This window comes from Primulina huaijiensis, chromosome 5 (genome assembly GCF_012295235.1).
Source record: "Primulina huaijiensis isolate GDHJ02 chromosome 5, ASM1229523v2, whole genome shotgun sequence".
Lineage (NCBI taxonomy): Eukaryota > Viridiplantae > Streptophyta > Magnoliopsida > Lamiales > Gesneriaceae > Primulina > Primulina huaijiensis.
The window spans coordinates 3,616,064-3,629,243 of record NC_133310.1 but is presented as its reverse complement, the minus strand read 5'-3'; the positions used below and the strand labels follow the sequence as shown (position 1 = coordinate 3,629,243).

Here is a 13,180-nt window from a genome sequence, read left to right as displayed (position 1 = left end):
GCAAGTAGAATCTCTCTTCCTAAAATCCACACACGAATTTTATTTTCTTAAAAAATATCTGACTTTTTTTTTATAAAAACTTATTATTTGATGTATAACTATTCTATAATATATTATACTATATTATAAAGTCTCATTATCAATTTCTATGTACCAAAAATACTTGTCGAATTATAAAAATATGCACATATTATATTAAATTAAAAGTGAGATGACCATTTGGAATGCAGTGTCCAAAAGTTTTCAAATTCAAGAGCCACACATATTACTAGCACTATCATATTCATGTTCTGCATGTTGTGGATATACAAGTCATAGCGACCAAGAACATCAGATATTTTTTTAAGTGTTGCAGCAGTTGTATTTGTTACATGTACAATGAAAAAGAACCGCTCTTGTAAAAAACCACTAATATCTATAAATCTTAATACAATAACTATCTGCTCATTGTTAGATGCATCTCTTCCTACATCAACTAAACTGCAGAATTTCGCATCCTAATTTCTTTATGAATCTTGGTTCTCACTTAGTTGGAAATTATATTCAAGACATATTTTTTGGTGAAAAATATTTTGCATTCTTTGGAGATTTCTCCAAGACGATGTCTCCAATGCTCTTATTTATTTTTCACATATGAAGATTCATCACGCCCTCTAAATTCACATGCATGCAAAATGAAATTGAGCCATCAAATGGTTTCGATAGTTGTTGTAAGCCGCAATCTATTCTTTTGTTTTTTTTCCGAAGATTGTGCATTTATCATTGTCAATATGACGAGGCATATTCATCAAATTATTAAGCTATTTTGCAGCATTAATGTTATGTGGTGAAGTATTGCATTTTATGTGCATCAAACATGCTCATCTATCTCCATCCCTACCTGGCTTCCAATATTTGAATATATAGGTAGTAAATGCATGATTGCGAGGATGTTTATGTTCAAACAAGAAGCATGGAAATCAAAAAAATATCTTCTAAATGAGAATATTCTAACCAAGTAAATTTCTTAAACCAATGACTTTGTAATTGCAGATTTTCACTTCCGAATTTGGATTTGGATATTCATTTTTAATAGATTGATATGAACCCATCTTAATATAATCTCGTCTAATTTCATATATTTGATTAATATGATATTTTCATATCGGGGTACGTAATGTCGGATCAGATTCAAGAGAACTCACATCAACATCAATTTCGAATAGACTTGTTAGGTTGTTGATCACTAGGATTTGAGATTACAATATTAGATAGAAAATGCTCATGATTTGTCGATAAATGTTATTTTGGTTTAAAAAATGAGTCGATAATTTTTTATCTTCATTGCTTGAGCTTCTATTATATTGAAAAATAAGAGATTTTGGGGCTAAACCAATTTTTTTTTTTTTTTTTAATTAAGATAGGGCTGGAGCCTTCTCTAACTCAACAACGACTACGTCCTTAGCACCAACCCATTGTTTTCAGGTGTGACCGGTGAACCCTATTTTTATATTCTTGCATTTATTACTAATCTAGAAGTTTATACATTTTTCGAATCTAAAATTCCATATTTTTAAAATCAAGTACATATAGTATCATTATTGAATTTTAAGTCACTAAAAAGTAATTATTAAATTTTGACTTTAAAAATTTTGTTTCTTTTCCTTAAATTCAGATCCTGTATTAACTTTTATATTATTTAACTGAAATAGAGAAGCCGATGTGATGCTGATTCGGGTTCTAATAAAAAGCAAAAACTTGTGTGAGACGGTCTCACGTGTAATATTTTGTGAGACATATTTCTTATTTGAGTCATTCATGAAAAAGTATTATTTTTATGCTAAGAGTATTACTTTTTATTGTGAATATCGGTATGATTGACCCGTCTCACAGATAAAAATTCGTGAGACCATCTCACAAGAGACCTACTCCTAATAAAATGATTATGATAAAAAAGATTAGTATTAAAACCACTTATTTAACAAACTGTCTACTTTAGATTTTAAATTTTTCATTTTTCTTTTCAAAATCATTAACTTCTTCATAAACTATAAAATTAATTACTTTTTTTAACAGTAAAAGTTATTGCAAACATTTTCTAAGTTTTATTAGTAGTTTTCTTGTGAAACAGTCTCACTGATTTATATGTGTGAGATAAATTGATCCCAACGGAAAAAAATTATCCGCACTGACTATAGTTGTTCATTTGTCCCGAATTTATTTTCCCAACCACTTTGTGTCTTTGTCCATAAAATGCAAATCCTACCAAATATGAGTCACATCTACATTATTCTTCTAGCTATAAATTTGTACATGCACCACTCCACGTGGCCCTAACTTCCCCCACTCTCACACACAGCACATAATATATTTTTTTTAAATAATAATAATAAATTTTTTAAAATTTAATACCCAAGAAATTAAATAAATAATAATAATGATAATATTGTTTTTTTTAAGTAAAAATATTTATTTCTACTGCTCACCAAATTCTAGGCATTGAGCGGCACCTCCCGAGGTTCTCTTCCAGCTATCCTCGTTCCGAAGATTATTTTCAGGGAAATACAACTGTGTACTAACTATACATATACACATTTGATTGATTGATTATTATATTAGATTATATTCTGGGAAACTGGTGGGTGTTGAGCTCATCGAATCCAAGGCTGGATCTTCCTTTCTTAGGCGTGGCGTCCCCAGGGAAAATCTGGTGCTTCGGTGATTTGTCCATGATTTGAATCCGTGTGTTCTTGGTGGGTATTTTTTGTATTGATTTTGCGTTCAGTCTATTTGCGTTTGTTAGTGGTTTATCTTCTTATTGTGATATTTTTTCCCTCTCTGTTACAGCTTAACGGGTGTAATATAGACTCTCAGACTGAATACGAGTACGAAAGGCACCAAGTTTCATTGTGTTTTTGTAGATTTTGTACAAGATTCAATTTTTTTTAGCGGGATTGCTTGGAAATTCAGTAGTACATAGATTAAATTATGGCCTTGGATCAGAACTCAATACCCAAATCTTTGCGCCCGCTAAATATTGTACAAAATGTGCCCGAGGACCGAATGACGCCGTCTGTGACTTCATCGGGGAAGCCCATAGAAGGGTTTTACTCAAACTCATCTACCGATTTAGTGGGTAGCCCTGGATCCGGTCATGCTGTTTATTATCCTGCAACAGTTCCTGATGCTGGGTTTATAAATCTCGGTTTGAACAACGCGGTTCCTGGAGTAGCTAGGTGGGTCCAGAATGTAATGCCACCGCCACCTCAACCAGGTGTTGTGGGTCCCACAGTTAATTCAACAATAGGGTACGCTTGTTCCCCTTACATGGGAACACGGGGCGTGGGCTCTGATCATACCAGTGATGAGGGTGGTGATGATTCTGTCTCAGGGCGGAAGGTTAAGTTTTTATGCAGTTTTGGTGGGAAAATATTGCCACGACCAAGTGACGGGACATTGAGATATGTTGGCGGACAAACTAGGATATTTAGTATAAGGAGAGGTGCAAGTATTGGCGAATTAGTTCAGAAAGTGATAGATATTTGTGGGCAGAATGCGGTGATTAAGTACCAGTTGCCAGGTGAGGAACTTGATGCCCTAGTGTCTGTTTCAGGTCCTGATGATCTTGAGAACATGATGGATGAATATGAGAAGCTGATTGAGAGGTCTTCAGATGGGTCTTCTAAGTTGAGAATTTTTTTGTTTTCACCATCTGAGCTTGAGAGTCCCGTCCCCATTCATATTGGGGATCTTCAGGATGGTGGACAGAAATATGTTGAGGCAGTGAATGGGATTACGGATGGAATGAGTGTTGCTGGTCAAATTGCTAGGAAGGCGAGCATTGAGAGTGCTGCTTCTGCTCAGAATTCAGATTTGAGTGTTACTGAGGGTGCTGAGAGTTCTAGCCCTGCTCAGGGAGAGGCTCATGGTCTGCAATTCAACTGTGGATTTTCTCCCATGGGAAATCCTGGTGTGGCGCTAGAGTCAAGTTCTAGAATGATGTATGCAGATCCTAATCATGCACCACATATTGATCCTTCTGTAGGTCCATCTCCTGAACAAGAGGTAGAAAGACATGTCCCTCTTACTGTCCCCCATTCAGTTCAGGGGATGGCTTTTCCAGCTTCTCCTTACATGCAGGCTTATTTTGATTCTCATCGGGAAACTTTAAACCCTGCTGGCTATGTGCAGCTTCCTTCTCAAATGGGGTTCCCTTCACAGATCTTGCAAGCAGTGTCTCCCGTATACAGCCAACATCCCATCCCTACTGTAGCTCTACCTCAACAGTTTCCACCTTCTATACATATGACAATGAATCCTTCCATCATGAATCCTGGTGCTGTTCCTTCCCTGATTCAGCCGCGACAAGTTCGTGTGGAGCATTATCCGGCAGAACATGCTGTGGCTCATAGGGTTGTCCAACTTCCAACTGAACAAGGGCATAGTTCACATCATGCTCAGGCTCCATCAATGTATAATTGGCATCAAATTCCACATTCTGAGCAAATCACCTTCTCAGAGGGTAGCTTACCTCCGCAACCAGTTTTTGTTTCTGATGTAATTCCTAGATTTGAAGACTGTTATATGTGCCAAAAAGCTTTGCCACATGCTCATTCAGATACAATAGCTCAGGAGCAAAAAGAATTTCCGTTAAGCACATTGACTGACTCAAGATCAGTATATCATAGTCTGCACTTGGATGACCGTGGACGCGCAATAAATAGGCCTGCTGTAACTGGACCCCTTTCAGAAGGGTTCACAGAACAATTAGCTGCTGGGGCATTGCCAAGAGTTACAGGTAATGAGGATCCCGAAAGTGGATTTGTCCAGACAGAGGGAAGTGGGGTTTCATGGAAGTTTGAGGAGCAGACCATGGATGAGAAATCTATTCATCAAAAGCCAGAAAATCCTGAACATTCTAAGGTGACATTTCCCCTTGGCATGACGGCGACTAGTGCAGTTCAATCTCCACTTGGTATGCTTGTGACTAATACTCCTCAATCAATGCAAGCTAATACTGTGCAGCCTCAACGACAGGTTATACAGGGGACGGCAATTAGCGTGCCTCTGAATAATGATTTTGTTCCCGTTGGATGCACGCCATTGCAGACTTCAGATGATGTCTTTGGTGTATCCCCAGACCAATTCGCAAGTAATCTTGCAGGTGGAAATCCTAGAGACGATTCACCGGCATTTGATTATCTGAGACAAATTGATGGGAGATTGGAAAATCTCCATATACGCCCTTCTGAAATTATGGTTGGTAATGAGCAGGTCAAATCTGTCGCTGAGTCTAGAGAGAAAAACTTATTGGAGGCACAACAGAGGGACGACACTTCATGGATGCCATCAGGAATGCCTGGTGATAAGGAAGCCGTTGCAGTCGAGGGAAATAGCACATCATCTATGTGTCCATCTTCTATGGTTGGAGAAATCCTAGACAACTCAGCATCTTTATTTAGCAACCAGGATCCCTGGAACTTACGGCTTGATTCTCATTTCCCTCCTCCCAGGCCTAATAAAATTATTAGGGAGTATGCAGGGCCTGGTAATTACTTGAATCCAGTGATAGAGACTCCAGTGGACAATGCATCTTACCAACCTAGAGGAAATTTGAATCAAGACTTCAATCTAAATCATATATTGTCCAATAAAGGTGAGAATCTATTCTCCTGTTGCATTTTGGTTTATATGGATCACTTGTGTGGTTACTCATGACCTTATCTTATTTTGGTTAAAGTCGAATCAGATGAATTGATAAAACAAGAACTTCAAGCTGTTGCTGAGGGTGTAGTTGCTTCTGTTCTTCACTCACCTGTTCCTTCAAATCCGGACCTATCACCAAATGCTTGGAATGATTCTTCAACTATGACCCAGCAAAATGGTGAAGTTCAACCACCAACTGTAGAAATGCAGCACAGTGATAAATTTGAGGTTTGTGGTCGTCTCTTCTCTTTCTTGTATGAGCACCTGAATATGGGAATTATGTGCAACCGGACTTACCTGTTCGACAATTTTATCATTCAGGAAATCAAGGCCAAATTGCCAGAAAAGATAAACTTTGGGTTCCCTACATCTGATGGCATGGGTCGGTTGCAGGTATCCTTCCGCCTTAAAAATGATATCTTTTTGCGATTCCTAAATAGTGTAGGGATCAAATCTTACCATTTAATCCTTTGTTGTCTGTCCGACCTTTTCATTTTTCTTTTCCTTTTCCTTTCCTTTTCTTATGCCAGATTATAAAAAATAGTGACCTGGAAGAGCTACGAGAATTGGGTTCTGGTACCTTTGGTACCGTTTACCATGGAAAATGGAGAGGTACAGATGTTGCAATCAAACGCATCAATGATAGATGTTTTGCTGGGAAGCCTTCAGAACAAGAACGCATGGTCAGTGATCTTGTACATCACTGTGTTGATTATTTCAAACGTCCAATCATTGCTTCCCCCCCCCCCCCCCCAATTTTCATGTTTTGATTCATAAAATGATCAGAGAGATGATTTCTGGAATGAGGCAATCAAGCTGGCTGACTTGCACCATCCAAACGTGGTTGCTTTTTATGGGGTTGTGCTTGATGGCCCTGATGGTACAGTTGCGACTGTTACCGAGTACATGGTGAATGGTTCATTGAGGAATGCCTTGCAGAAGAGTGAGAGGTAATAATTCATCAAATTGCATTGTAGTAGTTAATTACTAGATTTGTACCCAAGTCATGTGTTCTTTCTTGATGTGAGGTGTCTATGCACATATCTTGTTATCTGAAATAAATCTCACATGCGAGTGCACAGCCAAAATGTTCCAACTTTGGGTGTGCTACCTTACAAAAAACTAATACATAAGTCATAACCCTTCTTGTATTCAGAATTCCTGACAAACGCAAGCGTCTTTTGATTTCCATGGATGTGGCCTTTGGGATGGAATACTTGCATGCAAAGAATATCGTACATTTTGACTTGAAAAGTGACAATTTATTGGTTAATCTTCGGGATCCACATCGCCCAATATGCAAGGTATATATCTGACATTTGTATCCATCTTACACAATTAGTTGTTTGTGTGTGTTGAAAAGTTCTTATTCTGCCTCATCTCAATTATAACAGTGTGATCTCTATGTCATAAATATTAATGTGATGAAATTTTGATGGTTTGGTGTTGTGTGTGTGTATGCTAATTTGTATGTGTGTGCATGCCAAACTTAATTGGAGCTTTGCACAAGCATGCAAGGCTGCTGCCCTTAGCTTGTTATGATGTTTGGCCAAATGCTTGAACAATTGTACAGTTAAATCAAATGGGAACTTAGTAGATAGCTACAAGTTCTGATTGAATCTTGGATTGTGGAAGCTGTGTCACTGGGGAATCTATTTCTGTTGATGTGCTTTCAAATTTATCTCTGGATTGATGGCCACTCAACAAATGATGATGATGATTATAATTTCTTATTTTTACATTGACAGTTGTGGCATTGGCTTCCAAAAAGTCGTCATAATCATAGCTAAAACCCAGTGCTACAATTGCATGGGATTGGAAAATTAATGGCAGCAATGAGCTAGATAGTTTCACTACTATTATGGACAACTTTGCGCATTTGAAATTATACAGTAGCCTTCTATTAGCTTCGAGCCTCCAAACCAATCTGGTATTGCAATTAGCTTAGCTTATTGTTGTTATTCTATGTCCAGCTTGTTGACATGGATATAGAGAATTGCATTGAACACAATTTCAGACCAGAATGGGTAGACTAGGAAAAGTTAATTTTTCCCATGAGTGGAATCAGCAAGATGGAGGGGAAATTTTGTGGTGCACCAATGAAAACCACGTGACCATGCGTGAAACATGAAGTTTCATTTTGGAAAATTTCGATTTTGTTTGGTTGTAGTTTAAAGCTCACTATTTTAGCTACTTAGTTTGTTTAAAGATGACTGCTTCATAGTGGTTTTAGTTTAGTTGTATTTGGCTTTTTATGTCGTTAGGCTCAAGAATCTTAATTGTACGTAAAGGTTATGTAATGGTAGAGGGACAAGAGAATTGGGAAGGAGAGTAGAGGGAGACTGGAAATAGAAGAGAGAAAATATCAATAATTTTGTTGGTCAAAACCTGTTTAATGTGATCAAGTGGACAATTTATGGACCTATTATCTTAACTGAAAATAAAAAGATAATAGACAAATGACTACTAATAAAATGCATTAAATAAAACATTTCGCGCAATAAGTCGATCAATTTTACTACTTCCCCTTCTGTATATGCCTAAGATGGGTTTATGATGTTCTTTATTTATGCTCTACCGCACATAATTTGATAAATAAAAATGGAAGTGGGTGGTGTACTAATTTACTGATGATCCATGCAAAAGGAAGTGTGCACTTGGATAATACGAGTTGCGAGAAGCTATATCGAAAGTAGTCCAAGTACATCATTCTGTACCCAGAAATTACCTTGATATAATATATTTTATGAATCAGCAGACGGTTTGCAAATCTAAGTTTGGCTTCTCCTAGCTAGATTTTGTGCATTCAAATTTGTTCTCAAACAACCTTTAATTTTCGTCCTCCATGCACCCTTCATGGTTAGGGGAAAATTATGTTTAATTCCCATCATGTGTCTGTGTTTTATTAGTCTTCATTTGTAGGTTGGTGACCTGGGGTTGTCCAAGGTGAAATGCCAGACACTAATTTCCGGTGGTGTGAGGGGAACACTTCCATGGATGGCACCGGAACTTCTTAATGGCAGCAGTAGCCTTGTTTCCGAGAAGGTTTTTCTTTGATTCTTTTTCAACTCCGAAGATCATTACACTTTACTAACCTCCAACTTGGAACCAAATCTGTAACTTTCATTCAAGACCGAGAGATGTTTCCATATAAAATGTTTCCTGAGGCGTTAAAAAAATATTCAAAAAAGGCTGTCCTGAAGGGCAATCAAAGACGTCATTTCTAGATTATTAATTTTCAATTGATAGGCCCTGAATCCGCATCGATCATCGATATTTCTTTTAAGTTGGATTTTATTCTCATGGCTTCATTTGCAGGTTGATGTGTTTTCATTTGGAATTGTAATGTGGGAGCTTCTAACCGGAGAAGAACCATACGCAGATTTGCACTATGGAGCCATCATCGGTATGGCATTCGTGCATTTCTAACACTACCCTCTTTGTACCAAACAAATTTGGTTGCTTATGAATCATTCATGATATGATAGGTGGTATTGTGAGCAACACGTTGCGTCCGCCTGTGCCTGAACCATGTGATCCAGACTGGAGAGATCTAATGGAGAGGTGCTGGTCATCTGAACCATCGCAGAGGCCAAATTTCACGGAGATTGCTAATGAATTAAGGGCCATTGCGGCTAAACTCCCTCCTAAAGGACAACAGCAAGTTTTGTCAACAAATTCTCAAGTCAAAAGCTGATTCTAAGATGTATTGTCTGAATTTGTATTGCGGAAAACTTGGCATGGAAGATGAATCCACACGTTTAGCTCCAAATACTGATAGAAAAAAGAATAGGAAGTTTTAAATTCAAATACTGATATTTGGATCTCAAAAATTGTTCAACCAACCTAAAAGAAAGCCTGTGACCACCTCCGTTTGACTGCGGAACACAACCAAATCGAAATAATCTCGCTAATCTAAGTTTGAAATCTTGTTTGGGTTCTTCGTGATTTGACAGAATAAATGCAGCTGAATGTCACAACAGTACACGGATCGATTTTGCTCGAGAGAAACATTTTCAAATAAATATGCATACCAAAAAATGCAACATACAAGCATGAAGAATTCAAGGTAGAGTTGGGGACAGGGTAGGTTTTGCAACTAAAAGTTCACCACAATCACTGATGTACAATGTCTTGAGAGGTCTGTTCCAGGTTGCACGAGCGGTTCTAGCTCTTTCATCCCCTATGAACTCCGCAAATTCGTTGTATTGGCGGATTCTTTCAGATGGTTTATAAGTCGGAATGGAAGCCACGGCTGTGACCACATCAAGCCCTGTGGAATGCAGCCTTATGTTTAAGAGCATTCTATTAGAATATAAACAGAGCCCAAACAGAAGTTTTGCGCCGTGTTACAACATAAAAACAGTTTATCAGCAAACTCGTCACGTGCATCACAAACATTTTCTCTTAGGCTATCAACAGACTGACTACCAAGTATTCTAGGCGCTTACATGCGTTTCATTCGGCATTCGGAACTGTTTGGCAGTGAAAACGTCGAGCAAAAAACAAGATTTACTCATCCTCAAGTTAACTTCTATGCTAGAAAAATATAAGGGATGTATCGAGTAGCCCAAGAGGCATGAATCTTGAATCGAGACACAGCTGATGCCCATGTAAAATCATCAAGAAGTCCAACGAAATTAAGCTTTTATCACAAATTTATCAGACGGGTTGATTTCAAAAATTAATTAACTAATGGATTCAACCATCAGTCTTGATCTCATTCAGGACCAGGATTCATGATTTTAGGGGCATGAAATACAATCAGGATTCAGGAGTATACCAAGAAAATGGATAAAGGTAGTAACAATTTAGTTCACCGGTTCAAAAATATAAAGATGACATTTTTAGACCTGGATATAAATTTGCAATAAGATTGAAGCACCAGGAATTTAGCTAAATAACGAAAGATGGAATAAATGAAACTGAACCCACCTTCAAGAACTGACCCAAAAACAATGTTGTTTCTATCAAGCCGAGGACACGGTCCAGGACCAGTGGTAATCAAGAATTCCACATTATGATAGTTGGTATTCAGCTTCAAATCATCGTCATCATCATTCTCCGACAAGCACAACGAAACCACACCAGGCCGCGAATGCTCCAACAAAAAAGCTTTGGAATCAACAGTCTCCGTATTTCTAACCAACTGTACAGGCGGCGTAACTTCCCCTTTATCCTTCCTCCCCTGCCGACCCGCCACAAAGAATTCTCCGGGAAATATCTTGTGAATCAAAGTGCCCTTGTAACTGGAGCCGGAGGAGCCTGTGCACATGGCTTTGAAATTGGAGACAGTGATTGGGAGGAGATTGCCGTAGAGTCCGAGGACGAGGCGGCCGATGGGCTCCGAATCGGTGCAGAGGGATAGGTCGTACTCACCTAGCGTACGGCTCTGGAAGTAAGACGGGCAGAGGTTGAGGTCCAGGAAGACCCTGTCGGTGATTGTGGTGTCTGGGGAGGCGGCGGAGGATGATAGCGGGGTGAAGAAGGGGAGAGCAGTGGAGAGGTACAGGAGGGAGCGGCGACTGAGTGGAAGCTTTTGGTGGCAGCGGAGGGGCGGAAGCGATGTCGGAGTGGTGGGGCAGTAGGCGCAACGCATGGCTACAGCATCATACGGTGGAAAGCAATGCTTGAATGGCTACACTTCGTTGGGATGGTAATTTTGCGGATAATATTTTTCTGGATAATCCACTAGTATATATATCTATTTGTGGAGAAAAATATAATAATTTATATAATAATTGAATTATAATATGTTACAATGTAATTTTGAAGAATTTTCAAAATATTTCTTTTTTTAGTTCTTATTTTTTCGTGAAAAATTAAATTTATGTGAACAAAAATCTGAAAATTTTATTAATTTTTCAATTTTAATTTATTTTTTATAAGAATATTTATAAAAAAAAATTGACTGACATATACGTAACGAGTAGGTCTCTTGTGAGACAGTCTCACGAATCTTTATCTGTGAGACGGGTCAACCCTACCGATATTCACAATAAAAAGTAATACTCTTAGCATAAAAATTAATATTTTTTCACGGATGACCCAAATAATAGATTCGACCCACGAAATTGATCTGTGAGACTATCTCACAAGAGTTTTTGTGATATGTAATACATGGACATGAGTTTAGTTCATATTCAATTGTGCATACATACAAGGGCTGAGAGTCCACCCTGGCTCTATTTTTAATTGTTTATATTGTGATTTTAGCTCTATTTTTAATTGTTTATATTGTGATTTTAGCTCAACTAGTATTTAGTTCAGTAGTCAAGTAGAAAAGAATAATTGAATCTAGAAAAAATTAAGATTTTAACCAAGAAAATCTAATTTCTGTGAAATTAATTGACTGACATATATTATTATTTTTTTGTTAAGAAAGTTTTTAAACAAGGCGATATCAAATTTCTGGTTCCTGTCATTGTGGCGTATACGGTAGTTGATGAAACACTTGTGTATCAAGTGCAGAGCTCGAATAAATTTCTCAGAAGGAGACAATATTTCACTCGAACATTCTGGCAACAAATGTCTGGAAAAATCGGAAAAGAGACCGAGTAAAACAACCAAATACGCTAAGATAATACACAAAAACTCTTATTCTGGTCATCCATGAAAAAGTATTAATTTTTATGCTAAGAGTATTACTTTTTATTGTGAATATCGGTAGAGTTGACCCATCTCAAAAAAAAAATTTGTGAAATCGCTTACTCAAGATAATATTCGTAAATGCTCAAAGAAAATCCATGCTATTTTTTTAAAAAAAATTATTGGCAAAAACTACCTAAATTTTTCTGTAGCCGTGCAGATCATGAACACATCATATGAATCTGAATCTTCTACCATATTAAAATTCTTCGATGTTGAAAAATCTGTAATCTTCAGAGTGGTAAACACAAGATAAATACAGGTGATTTTGATATCATTCACAGGCGACAGGCCCACGTTTTTTTTCCCTTCTACAATACCAATAATTGTTCGATTCTCCCTATATTGAATGTGCTGCTCCCCTCTTTGTTTTTCAGGAGAATGGACTGTTAGAAATTTCTTAACATGCTTCTACACGTTTATGAATATGATAAACAATATGCGGAAGTGAATCGAACGTTATCTCTGGCCATCGAATAATTTATAATTTTCTGTTTTCCTCCTATCGAAGCTTTCTAAGCACTCAAACTCTCTGTAGATGGTGTATTTTGTTCTTATGAGGGGTGTGCTTCGGGACCTCAATCACCGTTATTTATAGACATTTCTCATACTATCGATGAGTTTATCGGGAGCTCGAGAGTCAAAAGAAGAGGCGCATACGTGTCTCAATTTTCTAAAGTCGAGACGGTGCATGTACCGTTTTTCAAAGTCAAAAGAAGAGGCGCATACGTGTCTCAATTTTCTAAAGTTGAGACGGTACATGTACCGTTTTTCAAAATTATAGACTATGACCGTCGCTATTTCTCATTTCTTGTTTTTGTTATGGGCCATTTTTTCTTACGGGAAA

The 13,180-nt window shown here is 37.6% G+C and overlaps 2 protein-coding genes across 5 annotated transcripts; one reads left to right on the top strand and one right to left on the bottom strand.

Moving 5' to 3' along the window:
* Positions 1 to 2,452: 2,452 nt before the first annotated feature.
* LOC140976407 (uncharacterized) lies at positions 2,453 to 9,612 on the top strand. Of its 3 annotated transcripts, none has more exons than XM_073440533.1 (10): positions 2,453 to 2,732; positions 2,827 to 5,635; positions 5,729 to 5,913; positions 6,007 to 6,078; positions 6,216 to 6,368; positions 6,472 to 6,635; positions 6,842 to 6,989; positions 8,608 to 8,730; positions 9,004 to 9,091; positions 9,174 to 9,612. In XM_073440533.1, exons 2-10 carry the CDS (start codon positions 2,968 to 2,970, stop codon positions 9,380 to 9,382), a joined length of 3,810 nt encoding a protein of 1,269 aa, XP_073296634.1. In that variant the 5' UTR covers positions 2,453 to 2,732; positions 2,827 to 2,967; the 3' UTR covers positions 9,383 to 9,612. The 3 variants fall into 3 exon arrangements, with proteins under 3 accessions (XP_073296634.1, XP_073296632.1, XP_073296635.1); XM_073440531.1 differs by having other exon boundaries at positions 5,720 to 5,913; XM_073440534.1 differs by lacking the exons at positions 8,608 to 8,730; positions 9,004 to 9,091; positions 9,174 to 9,612 and adding an exon at positions 7,259 to 8,578 and having other exon boundaries at positions 5,720 to 5,913.
* On the bottom strand, positions 9,595 to 11,365 carry LOC140976408 (peptidyl-prolyl cis-trans isomerase CYP28, chloroplastic-like). Of its 2 annotated transcripts, none has more exons than XM_073440535.1 (2): positions 10,621 to 11,362; positions 9,595 to 9,958 (listed from the first exon to the last, which is right to left on the bottom strand). In XM_073440535.1, exons 1-2 carry the CDS (start codon positions 11,282 to 11,284, stop codon positions 9,750 to 9,752), a joined length of 873 nt encoding a protein of 290 aa, XP_073296636.1. In that variant the 5' UTR covers positions 11,285 to 11,362; the 3' UTR covers positions 9,595 to 9,749. The 2 variants fall into 2 exon arrangements, with proteins under 2 accessions (XP_073296636.1, XP_073296637.1); XM_073440536.1 differs by lacking the exon at positions 9,595 to 9,958 and adding an exon at positions 10,157 to 10,287 and having other exon boundaries at positions 10,621 to 11,365.
* Positions 11,366 to 13,180: the final 1,815 nt, after the last annotated feature.